We start from the raw sequence: 18411 nt of genomic DNA, 5'->3' as shown, positions 1-18411 counted from the left end.
TCTGGCAGCAGGAGCTACCAATGATTGAAGGAAAGGTAGAAAACCTCCTTGGCCAAGAGCAGGAGCAACCATTGAAGATGCAAAAACAAAACAAAACAAAACAAAACACCCTCAGCTGCCACCCTGGCTCCTCTTGACAAAAAGGAACAAGGTAAGGATGGTCACTTGAACAGCTGAAAATGGTCCCTGGGACAGATAACTTTAGGAGTGTCCCTGAACAGCAAGGTAGAGAATAAACAAGCAAAGATCCTCCAGGAGTAGTACTTGTGAAGGGAAGAAGGGAGCATCACATTTACCTGATGCCTGAATGAGAGGCATAGGGATAACCACCTTCCAGGCTCCATCTCCTGTCAACTGAGCCAGAAACAGGGGATACCACAGTGACCAAACCCCTCCAAACTCAACAACAGGGATTCTATCTTCACTTCAAAGCCCCCAAAATGAAGTGCAAGTCACATCAACAACTAATATCTGTCTCCTGCCTAGCCTAGAATGCCAGCAATAGGCCTTTCCATACTTCACATATGACAAGAAATAATTGAAGGGGGCACTGAGATGACCATAAGGCAAACAGGAATAAGCTCAGGTATGTCAAGGACATGGCTTTCATCCTTCTGGCTAGAACGCTAGGAGCAAATGGCACTCCCTTACCACTGTGCCCTCCAAGTATCAAACCTAGTTTGAGGTGCCACACTTACACCCTCAGGGAGAATGGCAGGGCCAACAACAAATCCAGCACTTTTAGTGGCTTCTGCCAGCCAAGAACCCTCTAGATCTATTACCTCCTTTCTTCCCTGGCAGTACCTGAAGGTATCTGTCATTTGGTGTTATCCTGCAGTCATGGTAGTAGGATACATAGGTAAACCTTTGGATATGGACTGTAAGAACTCTCCTCTCTCTTTCTGTTCCTATTTGCCATGTATCCCTACAGTTTTTAGGTGCTAGAATATGAGGCTTCCCTACCCACCAACTGAAGACCCAGTAAAAGATGCTGATTGGACTCCAAACCCAGGAGGACCAGGCCTAGTTTAGGGAAAGAAACCAATCTCTTAACATACAAGCTAGTCACAGTAGCCAGGACCACTCATTCCCGTCACCAATCAGGAGAATGAATGATCAGCTCGTTCTCTGAGCCGGGTTTCCCTAAGCAGGGCTTTGGATTTCTCACATTGTGTATCATTAATCAGTAACTATAAGCTCAACTGTTATATAGAGTCCTACTAAATTTGCAGTGTGACTTCCCTTTGCCTCTGATCCCCTGGTAATGTTGTTCCCTCCTCAATTTAAAATAATGAGGGAGGAGGGACAATTTGTTTGAGGTCTGTTCTCAGAGTATTTGATAACTTCTGAGCTCAAAGGGAGGGAGGGAAGGAGGGAGCTAGGGAGGGGGATGGGAGGGCAAAGCAGGTGCCTGGCGGGGGAGGTGAGAGTAGCAGACAAAGAAACTTGAGAGGTTAATCAAGGTGAGGGCAAAGTTGGTGGGTGAGATGGTACAGGTGGGAGGAGATTTACATTATTACCAAGGTCTCATGAAAAACTAATGAAGCAATTTTGCCTTCTTGTCAGAATTTACAGTTGGGAGCTGAACAATAGAGAACCACTCACCTGGATTCCATGTAGACGGCAACACTCTATCCAAGGCCATCCTTGGCCATAGGGGCCCAACTTCTATACTCTACCCCCAGATAAAACAGAGACAGAAACAAATTCACTTGAGGTTTTTATTAAACATGCTAAAACCTTAGGAGAAGGACCGTTCATTTCTGCCCTGCTCCACAGAGGGGCAGGTGGAGATTGGGGGCAAGGTGAAAACACTGCTATTAGGAGGCCAAAGGGAGGGCCCATTGGCAGGGAGGTTAGCCAGAGCCCAAGGACACACTCACCTGGGCATGACCTCAAGGCTTCAGGAAGCCCTCACTGATTCTGTTTCATTCTTGCCTTTCAACATCCTTCTACCCTCAGTCCATCCCAGTCCCAGTTTTCCTGCCTGCCCCTCATCTCTGAGATTCTTCATTTTCCAGGCCTTAGAAGAATGGCATGGTGGGAAAGGGAGTGGGAAATGGGAGAAAATTCTTTGCCTCTACTATTCCCAGTCTTCCTCCCCTGAAATTCTAATCTACCCAGCATGCACTACTGTGAGAAGATCTTGAGTTTGAAGTGGGAATATGGAAAGGGGAGGCTCCAGTAACTGCTGTGGCTCAGCTCCTAAGAGGAAATTGGGAATAGGGACATAGAGAGCTGTAAGACAATACATGATACCTATATTCTAAGCTTAGCATGTGATAGAAAGGAAAAGTGTCCCCTCTCCCCCAAACACCCAATTCTGAAGCCCTGACTCTGCTTCAACTGCTCAAGGGTCTATTATCTCCTGCCTTGCCTCCATGGGGGCCACTGCTAGTCCCTGGCATGAGACTTTGCCATGGAGCACTATTCATGCAGGAGAGATTGTCTTCCTCAGGTTCCTTAAGAGTTTTGCTACTATGATGATGGGGACAGGGACATTATACAATTTACAGTTACGCTTCACAGATAGGTTAGCAGAAGAGAAACCAGGATACATGGGATCAGGGTCTGTGGAGGAGGTGGTGATAGGCAAAGACAGGGCTGGCAGCTTAGGAGGAACTTTTTTTTTTTCTGGTAGCTCCGAAACCTGTCCTGGATGGTAATTGCAGCTCTCTCTGTCTCAGGTGCTGTCATATCAATGCCACTCTCTTCTGCTGGGTTGGCGGTGACATTCCCTGCAGACAGCAGGGTCCATTACTCAGCCTCAAGGCTCTCGTTTCCCACCAGAGCCACCCCTAGTCTCTGACACAAGGCCTAGACACCAAGCAGGGGGATCACTATCTCCAGGGAGAGACTGGCTCACTCTTAGGTCTAAGTGGCTGCTAACTGGATTCTTTTACTTTCCCCAGTCCCTTATAGCTATGCCACCCTAATGGCCAAGGCAGGGGCAATTTTGAGGATTGATACTGCCTCAGAGACAGGGTGGAGAAAATAGGAACAGAAGAATATAGAAGAATCAGGGCCTACGGAAAAGGGTGCGAGGGAAGAGGGGAACTAGGACAAAGGTTCAGGCTGGTGGCTCAGGAGCTGGGATCTTTTTTCCTTTTCTGGAACCGGCGGAACTTGCCCTGAATGGCAAGTGCGGCTTTCTCTGTCTCAGGTGCAGTCAGATCAATATCAATTTCTTCTTCCTCACCCTTCTTGGCATCCGTTTTCTCTGCAGATAGTAAGGAGGACCCTGGGGTGAGTTTACCAGTGCCATTTCCTCTTTCCTTCCAGAAACCAACAGATCATTAAAATCCCCTATTTTTCTGGGCTCCAGGGTTCTCTACCCTTCCCACGCCTGGAGTCCTGAGTGATATTACTTCATGAACTTAAACAAGGTACTTGGGTTAGGGACTATCCAATGGTGTGCCCAGAGGAACCTCTTTACCTCAAGACCAAGATAAAGGACTTCAGGCATCACAGACTTACTTTCTGCAAGGCCAAAAGCACCATTCCGGTCTTCTGACTCCTCCCTCTTAGAATGAATGCCCTCCAAGTTCCTGCACTGATGGATGAGGCAGGAATTCAACAATCTACTCCTCCAACTCTGATTTAATCCCAACTGGAATGTCCAAAGTTAAAAGATAAAGAAGTTTCCTCCCTTGGATCTTGGAAATACAGCTTGACAAAGTAGAAAAGTTACGAGTGGTTAACTGCTCTGGCCTAGTCAGTCCTTTTGCTCATCCAAATCCCAGCTCATATTTGGTGCAGACCAGTGATGCCACTGGTGTAGCCAGATACTGAGCCTAACCCATCATAGGATGCCATGCCCAACTGTTTTCAAGAGCTTCTACATTAATAATACACATTCTTTTTATACCAGTGTCCTAGGAGCTGATTGGACTGCTCAGTCCAATCCTACTCACCCTTTTCTTCTGGACTGGATGCCTGGTTGGCTTTTGGAGACTCGTTGGTGCTAAGCTGAGGAGAAAAAAGAAGAATGAAAGAACTCCTTAGGAAAAAAATGCAAAAGTGGAGGTGAGATGCAGCCTGCTCTTAGCCCACCATCCTTCCTAACTCTCTTTCCTCCAACTATGATGGCCTCAGGGGTCCTGGATTTGGAAAAAGGGCTATAATAACTCTCCAATATTGTCTCCTTTTAGACATTATTGGGGCACTTTGGACAGCGTGTTAACATTAACTTTATTCAATAAATCCTTAATAATAGTTATAGGAATTCAAAAGAAAATTTTAAGCAGGTGTGGTAATAGTCAATTCTGGCCTTACCAAGACTTAGAAACAAAGAGTTTCTACTAAGAATACTTTCAAAAGGCTCTAGTCACATCATGTGCATAGTTAAGTGTTCTTGTCTGTTTTCTTAAATCTCTTTTACAAAAATGGAAATAAAATTGAACAAAGTTACAGAAAAAACTTGTAAAATGAACTAGTGGATGTTAAAAAAATGCCAACTTTGACATTTGTTCATTACTTGCCTTCCCTGGCCTTCAGATTTTCTCCTTTATAAAATGAAGACGTTTGGCCATTCCTCTATCAACAGTCACCCACTTTATTTCCAGCTAGCTGGCAGAAATATTGGAGTATAGATGAACCTTTTTGTCTTTAGCCTCCTTGTAGCATATGCCCAACAGTGAAATTTTTGGATTAAAGAGCATGAATACATTTATATAATACATAATTCCAAATTGTTTTTCAGAATGGGCCATTTCAACAGTATATTTGTGTGTCTTCTCTCCAGTATTGACTATTTCCATCTCATCTCAACTTTGCCAATTTGGTACTAGCAAAGTCAAACTTCAAAATTGTATTAATTTGACATTTTTCTAATTAATCATTTGGAACAGTCTTTCATATGGTTAATAGTTTATAATTCTTCTTTTGAGAACTATTTGTTTATTCATATCTTTTGGCCACTTACTAACTACAACAATGTAAACAAAAATGATAATAAAACAAAGATAAATATTATGTAGTTAAAAAATAACCAGTCTTGCCCCACTCCATCCCCCAGAAGAAATAAGGAAATACACCTCCATCCTCTTTTAGGATGGGGAGTAGTCTATGGATGTGGAGTGTTGCGTATAATGTCCCCAGTTAAAGAAGTAAAGTGATTAGCCTAGGGTCATACAGTCAGTTGGTGTCAAAGTTGGAATTTAAACCCAAGTCTTCCTGGCTTTGAGGCCTCTTTGCATAGAATCCAGAGTCACAGGACCCGAACTTGAATTCTGGATCTGCTACTCAACTGTGACTCCTTAGGCAAGCCATTTAACATTTCCAGGTTTAAGTGTCTGATATCTGTCAAATGAAGGGACTGGATGATTTCTAAGGCCCCTTCTGTGACCCCCTTTCCACCTCTCATACCAGAAAGTTAATTTATCCACCCATTCACCACATGCTAAAGACACAACAACAGGAGCTGAAGCCTTTTTTCCTTCTCTCCACCCACAACAATCTCCCCAAGAATGGTTCAGGGGCCCTCCCAACTCAAAAATCTTCCACAGTAACCCCACTTTCTACACTGTGATCCTTGGGGCCACAAGGGATTTCTTCCTTTTCTTCTTTGAAGAGGCAACCAACCAGGTAAATGTATACTTGGGACCATTCCCTAAGGAAGTAGAGTCAAAATTTCATGGGCTCATCATAGATTTAGAAAGGGAAGGGGTCTTTGAGACTTTTTTTTTAACCCTCTTCTCTTACAGACAGGAAAATAAGTCCCAGAGAGGTGAATAACTGAATGAGGATTTGAACACTGGTCCTCCACCTCTGCATCTGGCCCTTCTGTGTCCTCTCCCCACTCTGGGGCCTTATGTTCATCTCTTGAAGCAAATTGTTCTCCTGTATCACCAATCCACAAGGCTAACAATAGCCCTGCTCTGGCAATGCTCCCCACTCTGGCATCCCGCCAGCACTAGGGGCTGCGCACGCAGCGAGAGCCTGACATGGAGAAGGTAAAGGGGCAACAGGGACAGAGTCACCAAGCACCCCGAGATGAGCAAAATGAGGGAAGAGAAAATTCCTATGCGCTGACTCTTCATAAGCCATTTTCCCTGTTGCCAGTAAATCCCCCAGCCCTGATCCTTGCTTCAGCCATTATCCAATTATCTGCGGCTGAGCTTGCTCCCCATAATCCCTCCATCACCGCCACTCCCTTCTCTCACCCCAGCTCCAACTGGTGACAATAACCTGAAGCCCAGCCCGGAGGCCCAGGAAAGACCTCATTGCAACGTGGCCCACTTTCATCTCTTCCTCTTCCTTTACTTCATATCGGTTGTCCTTGAGGGTTCTCTAAACATGGATGTATGTCAGGACTGAGCTATATAGGACCCCTCCTTCCCTCCTCCTCCCCTCCCTGTCTGAATCTCTCCTGAGATTACTGCTTCTGGAATGAAGCCACAGCTCAACAGCCGTCTGGCCTCTTGGGGACTCCCAGCTCCAATTTGGCTTCAATTGTCAAGAACTAAAGTCTGAAAAGCAGACCGTCTGCTGGGGGGGTAACATTTGATAGCCCTCCTCTTCCCCACAGAAGACCCCGGGAACTCCTCCATGCCCTGCAGCACCTCCTGCTGGATCTAAATGACTCCAGTGATCCTCTGCTTCTTTCTTCCTCTCCCTCTCCCCACCCCCCAGCACTTAGCTCTCAGAATAGCCACTCTTTTTCTCAATTTAGTTCTTTGTGTTTTATTTGTTTTTGTTAGGTTTTTTAGGGTCAGGAGCTGCCGGCTCCCACCCTCTTTCTGGTACTTGGCCCTTCACTACCAATCCAATAGCTCCCCAGGCTTCCCCCCTGGCTCCTAACCTCTATTTTCCAAAAGCCCAGAATATTCACCTAAAATAAACAAGGCTCTCTTTACTTTCTCCTCCCCCAAAATCCAGTGGAGCTAAAATGACGGGACGTTGAGGCACAACCCCCATCCCAACACTCCCCACCACACACACATTCCTCATGCCATTTTTCTACCTGTCCTGATCCTCTAGTCATGCTATGATGTATACAACATTGGGACCTGCACGGAGTGTACACTCTCCTCTTGTGGCCTTTCCCCATTCTATTTGGGGTTCCTATTAAAATAATGGGACAGATTGCCTCATCCTCTGACACGTTCACTTCTCAACTACAGCAGGTGGTAGGGGGCATGCACAGCATCTATTTGTCCATTTGCATTTCTCTGTAGCCAAACAAAATGAAGGAGGCACAGAAGGACAGATCTCTACAGGAGTGCTAGAGGCCCCACATCCCTTACCTATACCACACACAGATACAGAGCCACTAGGGCAATGACCTATGTATTTATTTCTTACACTCTATGTCTAATTATCTACTATTCTAATCATAGAGAGATTACACATTTTCTTCCCAAATCCTCCAAGATTTGTCCCACCTCTTTCACTCTTTGTCACACACTCTTTGCATGAGTGTGTGTGTGTGTGTGTGTGTGTGTGTGTGTGTGTGCTGGGGGGGGGGGGGAATTGTCACACTCCACTACTTGATTAAATACTCTTACCACAAGGAAGGGCAAAGCCCTGAGTTGGAAACAAAGTTTTAGGGATTTCATCTCCACCACCCACCCCTCACCATCAAACAGCTAAACTGTTATTACCAAGACCTATTCCACAGCTCAGTTTTTCCTCTGTATCCCACTGGGAACAAATTAGCAATATATGCATTAGGGAGGTCAGGGCTAGTGCCAAAAGCTGAAGATTTGGGAAGGAAGTCCCAACCAGAGCCTGTACCTTCAGTTCTACAATGCTGTAACCCCTTGCTTGAAGTTTGGTTTGGATCCTTCAAGCTCTGGTTCTTGTAGACCATCTAGCAAGTTTCTCATTTCTCTATGAAGCCCAGCCCTGGCCTCTTGAGCTGTTCCTGTTTCAGTTTAAAACTCTTGCTTACCTCCTCACTCCCAGCCTTCTACCCCAAGGTTTCACAGCAGTAAAAATGTTACTTGGTGGGCAGTGAGCCTGAAGCTTAGTTGAGAAGAACCTCCCTGCCTAGAGAGTACCAAATGCTACTCATTTGTCATCTTTCTGTCCTCCCGCTTTTCTCCCACACCTACTTACTTATTAGCAACAGAACCTCCACCCTGGAGAGCCATCAGTCCCAGCCAACCATCTCCCAATGGAGCCCATGTCTCCTCTCCTAGGCTCCCTGCCTTCCTGTCTTCCTCAACTCAGAGCCTAGCATGCTACCATGTTCCATTCCATCAGCCAAACTCTAGCTGCCAATTCCCAGTGGGCACACTTTATTTTCCTCCACTTGCATGGATTCGCACATGAGAATATGGCCAAACAAGCAGTAAAAGTAAAGGAAGGGAAGGGGCTGGCTTATTGTCTCAGGTGCTCTGTTTGCTAACCTGCACAAATACCCTGGCTAGGGATGTTTCACAGGGACAAAATGAGAGCAACAACGCCCCTGATCCATGCCCCCCATCCCAGTTCCTGCTTTCAACAAAACTGGATGTCCCTATTTCTTCCCTACCTCCCAACAATCGAAAATGATCACACATTTGTTCCCTTTCTATCTTCTTAGCATGATGAATTACAGCTAACTAGTTCATAAAAGCATTCTAGCTTCTCATGTGGAAGGTGGTTCTAATTCCTATAAGTTCCAAATCCAGTTTACCCCTCTCTCCTCAGTCAGCCCACCTGAGTTGAGAGTCTAACATGGAATCTGCTTTCTGAGAACTAGGAGATCTCATTCTGTTATCATCTCTAAAGCTGTTAAGAAGGGGAGAAGGAAAACCAAAAGAATGGTTCCCCTCACCTCTCTGCATGACCTTGAAAAAGGAAGAAAACCAAAAGGGTGAACAGATTGTTTTCTAGTCTCTCCTCTACTCATTTAAGTAGGTTCTAAAGCCACAGGTACATGGGGTACTTTAACAATTTGGTGAGGACAAGGTTGCAGGATACCTGTGGTCAAAGCCCTATTTGTCATAGAATATCCCCAACTTAAGCTAAATGGTAGGAAAGAACCCCCAGAGCTTCTGAATTAGGAGGAGGGATAGGGAGTTGGAGACCAGGGACCTCTTCTACATTACAGGAATACCCAGAGGGGTCTTTCTTGTGTGGACTAGTCCTAGAAATCATAATCTCGGATGTCACAGATATTCAAAAGTTCCAAATCATCTCCACCCTGGGTTTTTTAACTGGCAAATCTCCAGAATGGTTCCAGCTCTCCAGGGCAGGGAAGTACAACAGTCTTAGATAGGAGGATGCCCCCCTACAGCAAGTCTTTAGGCTTGCATGCCTCTCAGACTTCTTGGGCCCAACCCAAAGTGTATATGCTGCAAGCCAGAGGGAGTGTCGGAATTCAAGAAAGAAATGACAATTCTACTGTGACAGGGGGATGTGTGGCCCGATGGGGGCTCTCCCTGCCCAAGATAGCATAGCACTTTGTGGAGGAGGTAGAGGTTTGGGGCTGAAGCCTGTAGGACCAGAACGGAAGTCAGGCATTGGACATTTCAGAGTTTGTTATTTAGTAGGCTGAGTGTTGGTGTAGAAGCAAAGTCACACAATTTGGGGATGGGATGTTTCTCCTGATTGGGCAGAGGCACTTGGAAAGCTAGGGGGTTTAGGCAAAACCCCACGGTCTTGCCTTCACACCTTTCCTCAAAAGGAAGCAGGTCATAGCTCTAGGGAAATCCAAGGAATAAGAAGCTTGGGGGTGGTTTTTGTGTTGCTGTGGATAACCTTGGGTAGCAGTTCCTAGACTCAGACTCACCCCTTCCTCAAGCCCCTCCCCTTCTTCCTCCTTCATCTCCCTTTCATTTTTAATGGTGTTGCCACAGCAACCACTGCCACCAGAATAGGCAAGATAGTGTCACCCTCTCTGCTTCAAACAGCAAGTTGAAACTCATCTCGGGAGGGGTGAACTGTATAGTTCACTCCATGGTTCTCATCTCACTGCCCCCCTTAAAGAAAAATCAGCAGGATGTCCTGGGTACCAGCCATCAGAAACAAAAGACTGACCTCTTCTACCTAGGTAGCTACATGCTGCATCCTCAATATGGCTGTACACAAACACAGCCTGAATGCACACATAGCTACATGCACATGATACCAAACCCAGTGCTCGTTAACATGAACATGTGTCTGCAAATCAGCGGCAGGGAATCCTAAAAGGGCTTCTTCCTTTTAAAAGATCAAGATTTGATAAGCTCCCCAACCTAAAAGTACAACAACTACAGGGAGAGTTACTGGGCCTAGGTTCTGAGCTCATGGGCAAGTTGGGGTTTCAGTTTCAATACTTATTCCTCCCTGACTATGTTCTATGATCGCTGTGAATTACTGGGCACTGCCAAAAGAGGGAAAGTTTTCCGTGACTCCCAAGTGCCCTTGGCAGGCTCTTCCATACTTCTGTTTTGGAGAGATTGCTGGAACTACATTCATTTCAGAATAGGATCCAGCTGCAGCCCTCACACAGCTAGAACAAGAAATACTTGCTCAAGGTCACCCCTTGGGATAATAATAGTCAGAAAAAGAACTCAGGTATCCTTCATCCTTATTCATCACAAACCCCTCAAAGAATGCTAGAAACCATATTTCCCAGGTCCCTCCAAGAACAGGGAAGAGAGACTTCACAATCTTGATTCCCAGTCAACCTAGCTCCTCCATCCAGCAATCACTCCCCCTAAATCCAGGAATAATACAACACCATACCCCCACCCCACACCCAGAGCCAGAAATGTCTGACCAAGCCAGCTTACCGAATTCAGTGAGTCAACAGCCCCAGCCCCATTTCTACCAGCTTGGGCTGCACCAGTTTAATGAGTGGTTATTTGCGGCACACTGCACATAGCTAAGGGCTGTGCCTTCACCTCACACTGGGGGGAAGAGTAGTGCCAAGGCACCATTTATTACTATAATCTTCAGCATGCATCCCACCCATGGTGCTAATGACTCAAAATAAATGTTTTAATCCCCTCACAACCCAACAAGCAAGCACGCAGCAGGAGGGGTTAGTGTAGGAGGAGAAAGGTGTCATGGACAATGATGGTAAGTGGGCATAATGAGTCCTGATATCTCCTTTCACTAGACAGAGGACCAGGAAACCTAGGTGGGTATCACCTCTGGAGTCACCCTACTGGGAAAGAGAAACGGGGCATCCACATGACTTTCTAATGATTTGCTTACAAAGGCTCCTGCCCAGCCTCTAAGAAAACCAAACAGGAAAGCCTAAGCCTAGGGGTTGCAGAGAAAGTGATTGAAGATTTCCTTAAGCTCTAGGTTTTATAGGCAACTAAAAGAAAGGGGAAGTCTCTATTTACCTCCTCTGAGGAATGGGTAAAATCCTCTCAGTTTAAGGAGGACAGAAGCATGGATGCTGGAAAATGTGTACTTGAGGTCTGGTGATCTCTGGGTCTTTGCTTATTATCATCAACTAGCTCAGCAGGTTCTCTGTTCTCTCTTCCTCCCACAGTTGTCCCCCCAAAGGTTTTGCGAACTTGACTTGAAAATAATATGCCTTTGTGTCAAGAACTAAATACCCAAACCTGATCCACTAGTCCTATCCCCAACATCCAGTGAACCTAACAGTTGCTCAGGACTAAGAGCAGCCAGTGATGCCTTAAGAAATTCATACTATCAATCTTCTCTGCAATGCAGTAGTAGCAGCTGTTTCTGATAAAGCTCCAGGGGCTAAGGTGGTGGTGGTAGTAGTACCAGTAACAATGAGCACCTTGCAATTATTTAGTGCTTTAAAATGGAAAAGGCCTTTTCATATCTATTATCCTATTTGATCCTCACACTCACATGAGATAAAGCATTGTTATAGAAATCACCACAATACAAAGAGACAGGAAAATCCTTTTCTCCCAGTTAACTACCTCCATATACCTGCGCTGCTTCTGTCAACCAGCCTAGCCTATCACTAAAGTGACTAGATACCTTGTATTAGAAAATGAACAGAGATTAATTTAAACTATGTGTCCCTGCCCCCACCAATTTCTCTTGTCACTTTTTGACCCAGGATAAACTTCTTTCCTCCTCTTTCTGTATGACCTAATTTTTAAGTCAGTCTCAGTGTTTCGTACTCAATTGTACATAGTAGTTACTCCAAAAGATCCACCATGATTTTGTCAGTGTGAGAGTTCCATCAACACCTTAGCAGATAACCATCAACACCTTAGTAGGCTCCATGAAGTGGAGCCAAAATAATCTATCACCTGGTGGCCAACTTTCTGGCAATAAGCCTCTCAGCTCTTAGTTAGACTGGTCCTTGGATGATAGACCTGTGTTTCATTGCCAGGCATGTACTCAGAGCCTTTCCATCTTGGCAGGACCTGCCAGAGATTACACTTCATTGGTATGGCCTTCAAGAACCCAGGGTCACTATGGAGCATGAAAGTAAGACTTGAGTGAAGGACAAAAAAAGAATATTTTCCTGAAAAAAATATGTAAATCAATTCAGTTTAACTGCACTGGCGAAACAAATGATTTGAAATAATTCTGTCACATCATTAGAAAATAAATGATTTCCTAATTTGTGCTCTTTTAGTTCAGATTTTAATTGGGGGTTTTCTTAAGACAGAACACAGCTATATTTCTATGTTCCAGGATAGTCTTGCACCTGCTTCTCCCAATGGACATGAATAGCGACAGAGGAAACAATCTCCTCTCTGATTTTTTTTTACTAATTTTTTTTTTTACTAGATTCCTCCCAAACTCCAACACCCCTAATTATACTAGTAAATACCTAGAGCTCACTCCTTGGCTACAAGGGCAAGATTCATCAATTTTGGCTCCTGATTGGCCATCTGAAATGTGATTGCTTTACCCTTAAGAGCCTCAGTAGAGACTCCCTCACACCCCACCCATTCCATTTCCAAGAGTCCTCCGACTGCTGTTCTTGCTGGATAGAGGAGAGACATCTTTTTAGGCCATAGGACCATAGGATTTTCTATTTCTCCTAGACCAGAGGAGCAGACTATCACACCAACCTATCACATCAGTCTCGAAAAACTGTGCTGAACCTGGTTCTTCCAGTCCTTAGTCTCGAATCTTCTAATAGGTTGCATAACAATACCTAAGTAGGCTTCATTTTCTCCCCTTATCCATTCACAGGTGGAGAATATAGAATTACTTCACATATAATACTTCAAATATTCTAATGATAAACAGCTCTTGTGTTCTATGTAAGAATTTTATTAAAAGGATGGAACTACCAATTAAAGGGAGAAAAATCACTTAATGAGTATTTATTAAGAAACACGGGGTCATTCCAGCTCCATACCAGGTTTCCAGTCTATTGGTTTGGAGAGGTCACAACAGAATTGTGTTGCCTTGATAGAGATTCCATTATAGGGACAGTTGCTCTGACCTATCTGAGTAGTCACCTAAACACCCATGTGTCTCATTTCAACAGAAACAGGGGTAAGCGATTGCAGCTATGCTTTAGTCAGGTCAGGAATGCAGCAGAGGAAGAGGGCAGAAACCAGATGTTGACAAATAGGCCCAGATGTGGCAAGATAACAGCGTGCATTCCAAGTGGGATATATGCCATGTCCAAGGGAAATAGTAACATAGTAAAGAAGACAGTATTTCTGAGTCCCCCCCACCAGAATGCTGCTAGTGAATTACCAACCATTCCAGCCCTTGCCAGGTGGCAATGCAGCATAGACCCATCTGAGTAGCCACCTAGACACTCATGCCCCATTTCAACAGAAAAGCCTACTGGAGTAAGGGACTGCCCCAGTGAGGGACTTCCATCAGGTCAGAAATGCAGCAGAGTAAGAAGAGGGAGACAGAAGTCAGAATTACGCTTCAAGCAACTAGATTCACTGCATGACAGTGGGGTTATAGAAAGGAACCAGGGTCCTCGGGTAAACCCCATCCCCATCTCTTCTTGAAATAGAAGCTATAGAACTATACAAGATGTACTGAGTTCCCTCTCCTGCTACTAATCCAGACCCCCTAGGCCCAGCTATCCCCACGTAGCCACCAAACTCTACTTGAAGCTGTAAATGTACATAATCTAGTCTCTAACAGCCAGCTCCTTATGCGCATGCAGACACGAACACACTCAAAGGGAAATTCATTGCTGCAGTACTGGATGACAAGAGCCAGGAAAACCCTAACAGAAGTGGACTGTTGTCCCTACTGTATCTTCAGCACCTAACCTTAAGCCCCTGTAGCTTCAGTGCAGTAAAACCAAGGGGATTCCCCCAAGCACTGGCTCTCCAGGTGAAATGGGGATCTCCTAAGGGAATTCCAAAGCTTCCCCTTTCCTACAGCTTCTCTGGAGTAAGGAAAGGGACAAGCGGAGGAGGAAAAGCTTGCGTAAGATTCAGGGTACCCAGGGCTTCCCCAAGCTGGGCACTTCTGCCTGGAGGGATGGGCTAAAAAGACAGAGACACTTCGGAGTCTCCCTGGAGCTGTGGACCTTCAGTCAGCACTTCCGACTTTCGCAAGAGTCTTAACAAGAGGAAGAAAACAGGCTGGGCCTGAGCCCCTGGGAAGCAGGGACCCCTTGGGGAATGGTTCCAGAGTCAGCTAGTCCCTGTACACACCCAAGTGGTTCCTTTTTGCAGTTTGATTTTTATAAATATCCATCTCTAGTGTTGGGCTCAGTTCCATGCTAAGAAGGACATTTTCAATAGCCAAATTGTTCTTTAGATCCAGTTCATTCTGACAGACTGGGAACACCCAGCAGCACTGAACACAGTGATGGCTAATCCTTTATCAGGAGATTCTACCTGCTACCACTCTACTACTCATCAGACTGAGATCAGACTCAGCTACTGAGTCAGGGCACCCCCCCCCACCCAGGACCTATAGACCCTTAAGACATCAAATTGTTTTTCTTTCCAATGATATTGTTTTTCTCTGATCACAGCCCTAAAGTGAACACCATTTCCTAGACCAGTGTCCCACAGAGGAGCGGTGCCCTCTCTGCAACCGAAGAGGCTAACCTCATCAGCTCCATGCAGCCACAGTTCTTAGAGCTTCGACTCCCAGGGACAGCTTGAGTTGCAACTTTCAAATTTAGAAACAGCCAGGAGGGGTCAACTCTAGACCTCAATGAAGGGAGAAAGAAGAAAATCTTTGCATCCACATTAAAGGTGGAAGCATCTTGAATGGAGTCAGAAAGACAGGGTTCAAGGCCTAGATTTGCTTTTTTTTTTTTTTTGGCTGTGGTGACTCTGGGAAAGTGATTTCATCTTTCTGGGACTTGATTTCCTCATCTGCCAAATACAATGGGGTGGGGGTGGGAGGAGAGTTGGACTAGGTAAATGTTAAGGTCATCTCAGCTCTCACATTAGTACTCAGTAACAGAGCTGGGGGTAAAGGAAGGAGATGGCAGTGTTGGTTCATTTCCTGCTCCCTCTCTGAAAGGCTCCCTTTGGTCACGGTGGCAATCAGCTGAGGGGCTGGAGCCATTGCCATTCTTCTGGTGGCCCCTAGACTAACTGAATTTATTAAGATAAACTTAATGGGCATAGCAACCAAAGAAAACTTTGTTGTTGGAACTAATTAGCACCCTGGACGGCATCCCCTAGCAAGAGGGAGGAGAGTAATTCCATAGCCTGAGCCTTCAATTGGGAATCAAAACTCCAAGGCCTTTTTTCTAATCAGGTGACCTTGGGAATATTTGTACTATTTCTCTCCCCTGCCCTCTTCCAATATCGCTAAACAAGAAATGAGAAACAAAAGGCTCTGATACCAAGCTGAGAAGTTGGGATTAACTCATGCCCAGAAAGAAATTCTACAAATCTTCTCAACAATCCCAAATCACTGAGGGGACAGAGGGAGAACTATACTCTGAGAAGAAAACAGCGTCAGGAAGCAAGCTGGAGCTGTCACTGCCCAAGATAGCTATACTTGAGCAAGAGAATGTTGATTTCTGGATCTGGGACTGTTAACAAGTTAGCACAAGCAGAAAACTGGGGGACATTCCTCAAAGTCCGTGGTCTGATCTCCCTCACGGATACAGTCCGAGACCAGAATGCCATAAGATGACTATATTGAGACTGGCCACCCTCATTTCCAATGGCAGCCATACAGCTTGACAAACACTGCAGAGGGAGGGATGTATACTACTTAAGGGTACTTCTCCACCCTCAATCAACCCCCTCCCCCAACATAGATCTTGGAATATGACACTATGGAAGCTACCCACCAAGATACACTGTTGAAGATGATAAAAAGCTCTTCCTTACATTCCAGTTAGCCCCCAGCAGAGGGCTGCCCCCACCCCATTTCCTCCTAAGGAAGGAAAAGTCTCCTGAGCTGAGGGAAGGATAGAGAAAGGAGGGAGGAGGAAGGAGGAGGGCGGAGGGTTGTCAGAGAAGTGCATAAATAATAAAAGAGGGATGAATCCTTAGACTGGAGGGGGAAGGAATGCACCTGGGCTGCCCAGTAATAGCCCCAGGAACCAGGCAGCAGCCAGAGCTGCAGAGTGGGAGAATCTTGAGGGGATCTGGGGAGAGGAGGGGTGGGGAGCAAGGCTGTCACTCGGAACTCTAATCCACCCACCCCGCAGCATTCCAATCACCCCCAAAGCTCCTGCCGCCCTTGGCAGTAAGCTCGCATCCCAGTAACATGAGGGGTCGGTCACCCTCTTCTTCGCAGTTCTGGGCTTCCTCTAGGAGAGCAGGTGGGGGGGCTGCCTCAGGGTTCCGTACTGACCCCCTCCACGGGTGACCCCGCAACGCGTCCCTTGAGGGGTACCCCCTCCCACAGCAGCCCCCTCCCCACCCCCGCCTTGCCTCCTCCTCCCTCCCCTGGGCAGGGCAGGTTCGGGGGGTGGCCCCCAGTGAGGGCGCTCACCTCGCTCATGGCGGTAGGACGGGGCTCGTTGGGGGAGCAGCACCCGCAGGTGAAGGGGCTAGCTGGGGCGGCGGTTGTCTCCGCGAGCCGTTGGCCGTCGACAGTTGTCTCACCGGGCTGCCCGACAGCGGGGCGCGCGGGGCTGGACGCACAAGTGGAAGGAATGCAGACGGATCCCCCGCTGCTGGGCACTCAGCACCCCAGTTTCGGAGCCCTTTCGTTCCCAGCCCGTTATCCCTTTCAGACCTGTCCTGTCAAAGCGGCTCCGCGATGCCCGCCCCGTGTTTTATATCCTGCTCCCGGGACCCTCCTCCGGCTTGGCCAATGGAGATGCCTCATTCCGGCCGACTGACAGTTGGGTCCAACCAATGGCAGAAGGCTCGGTGGTTTGCAGCATTTCCAAACTAGGGTAAGATAGACAAGCGAGCAGGAGGGAGGGGGAGACGAAGACGTGGAGGGCTTGTTTGAGAAATAAACCAGGAGGAAAAAGTTGGGAGGGAAATAGCAAGGGGTGATGGGAAGTAGAGAGAGAGCATGGATTGGGAAGATGCACCAGATGTCACTTAGAACCACTTACTCATTCTTGCTGATGTACATAGGTAGGGGGCAAAGACGAAAGAGAAGCCATGATCACTCCAAAGTGTTTCCATGTAAGATAAAGGAGAAAACTGAGCCCAAGCGCTTGACACTTTACAATCATCACTTGTCAATTTTCACCCTCCCCTCCAGGGACTGAGTGATAATAACATATCTGCTACCATCCTGGGCACTGTAGAGGCTACAGAAATTTGAAACATGATCCCTTGCTCTCAGGGAGTTTCCATTCTCACCCTGGAGATTAAACACATGAAACACGTTTCTGAATTGAAGCTGGATTGTTGGGCTTGGCAGAGCATGCCCCCTTAAGCCTGGTCAGTTCCTGTGCCAGGAATTTGGTTACTAAGCAAGCACAAAGCAACTGAAATACCTTTAGATAAGGAGAACTAGCTGATGGAGAGATGTGGATGAAAATGCAGCCAATCCAATCTACATTGCATACCTACAGACACAGATACCGCAATTCTTCGTGTCCAGGCTCCTCATTTTGCAGAAAAGGAAACTAAATCCGGGAAATGGGCTGTGACCTTTTGGAGGCTGAACAGTGAGCCAGGTCTCTTGAATTCCTAATCAGGACCTCTTTCCACTAGGCTCACAATGATGCTACTTTCTAATTACTATCAATATTTATGATTTGGAGTGGGGGGGGTAGGGGTCAGGAGGCAATCAATTAATTTAAAAGAGAACACTTAGATATAAGTCACATAGATAAGTATAAGGGACTGCAACCATAATTTCACTAATAAGGGGAACTTCCCATATCAAAGAAAGTTTCTTCGCCTAATAGAAGTCAGAATCATCTCTTCACTATCATCCCAGAGACTTATCTAGAGCATTGAGACCTTAAATGACTTGCTCATAGTCTCATAGTTGGTTTGAATGCCTGGGCAGCCAGGTGTTGAAGTGAATACAGCACTGAGCCTAGAATCAGAAAGACTCAATTTTTCTGAGCTCAAACCCAGCCTCAGACACTTACTAGCTGTGTGACCCTGGGCAAGTCACAACCCTGTTTGCCTCAGTTTCCTCATCCGTAAAATGAATTGGAGA

General features: G+C 46.2%; 1 protein-coding gene across 2 annotated transcripts; it reads right to left on the bottom strand.

The window, feature by feature from the left end:
* Window positions 1-1707: 1707 nt before the first annotated feature.
* PCP4L1 (Purkinje cell protein 4 like 1) lies at window positions 1708-17025 on the bottom strand. 2 transcript variants are annotated; one of them, XM_072644015.1, is made up of 4 exons: window positions 16768-17025; window positions 3915-3969; window positions 3200-3220; window positions 1708-2738 (listed from the first exon to the last, which is right to left on the bottom strand). In XM_072644015.1, exons 1-4 carry the CDS (start codon window positions 16774-16776, stop codon window positions 2524-2526), a joined length of 300 nt encoding a protein of 99 aa, XP_072500116.1. In that variant the 5' UTR covers window positions 16777-17025; the 3' UTR covers window positions 1708-2523. The 2 variants fall into 2 exon arrangements, with proteins under 2 accessions (XP_072500116.1, XP_072500117.1); XM_072644016.1 differs by having other exon boundaries at window positions 1708-3220; window positions 16768-17023.
* Between the last annotated feature and the right edge of the window lie 1386 nt (window positions 17026-18411).

The sequence above is a fragment of the Notamacropus eugenii genome, chromosome 2, assembly GCF_028372415.1.
Source record: "Notamacropus eugenii isolate mMacEug1 chromosome 2, mMacEug1.pri_v2, whole genome shotgun sequence".
Taxonomy (NCBI): Eukaryota; Metazoa; Chordata; class Mammalia; order Diprotodontia; family Macropodidae; genus Notamacropus; species Notamacropus eugenii.
The sequence above is the reverse complement of the archived record's forward strand: the minus strand, read 5'-3'. Positions and strand labels throughout refer to the sequence as shown.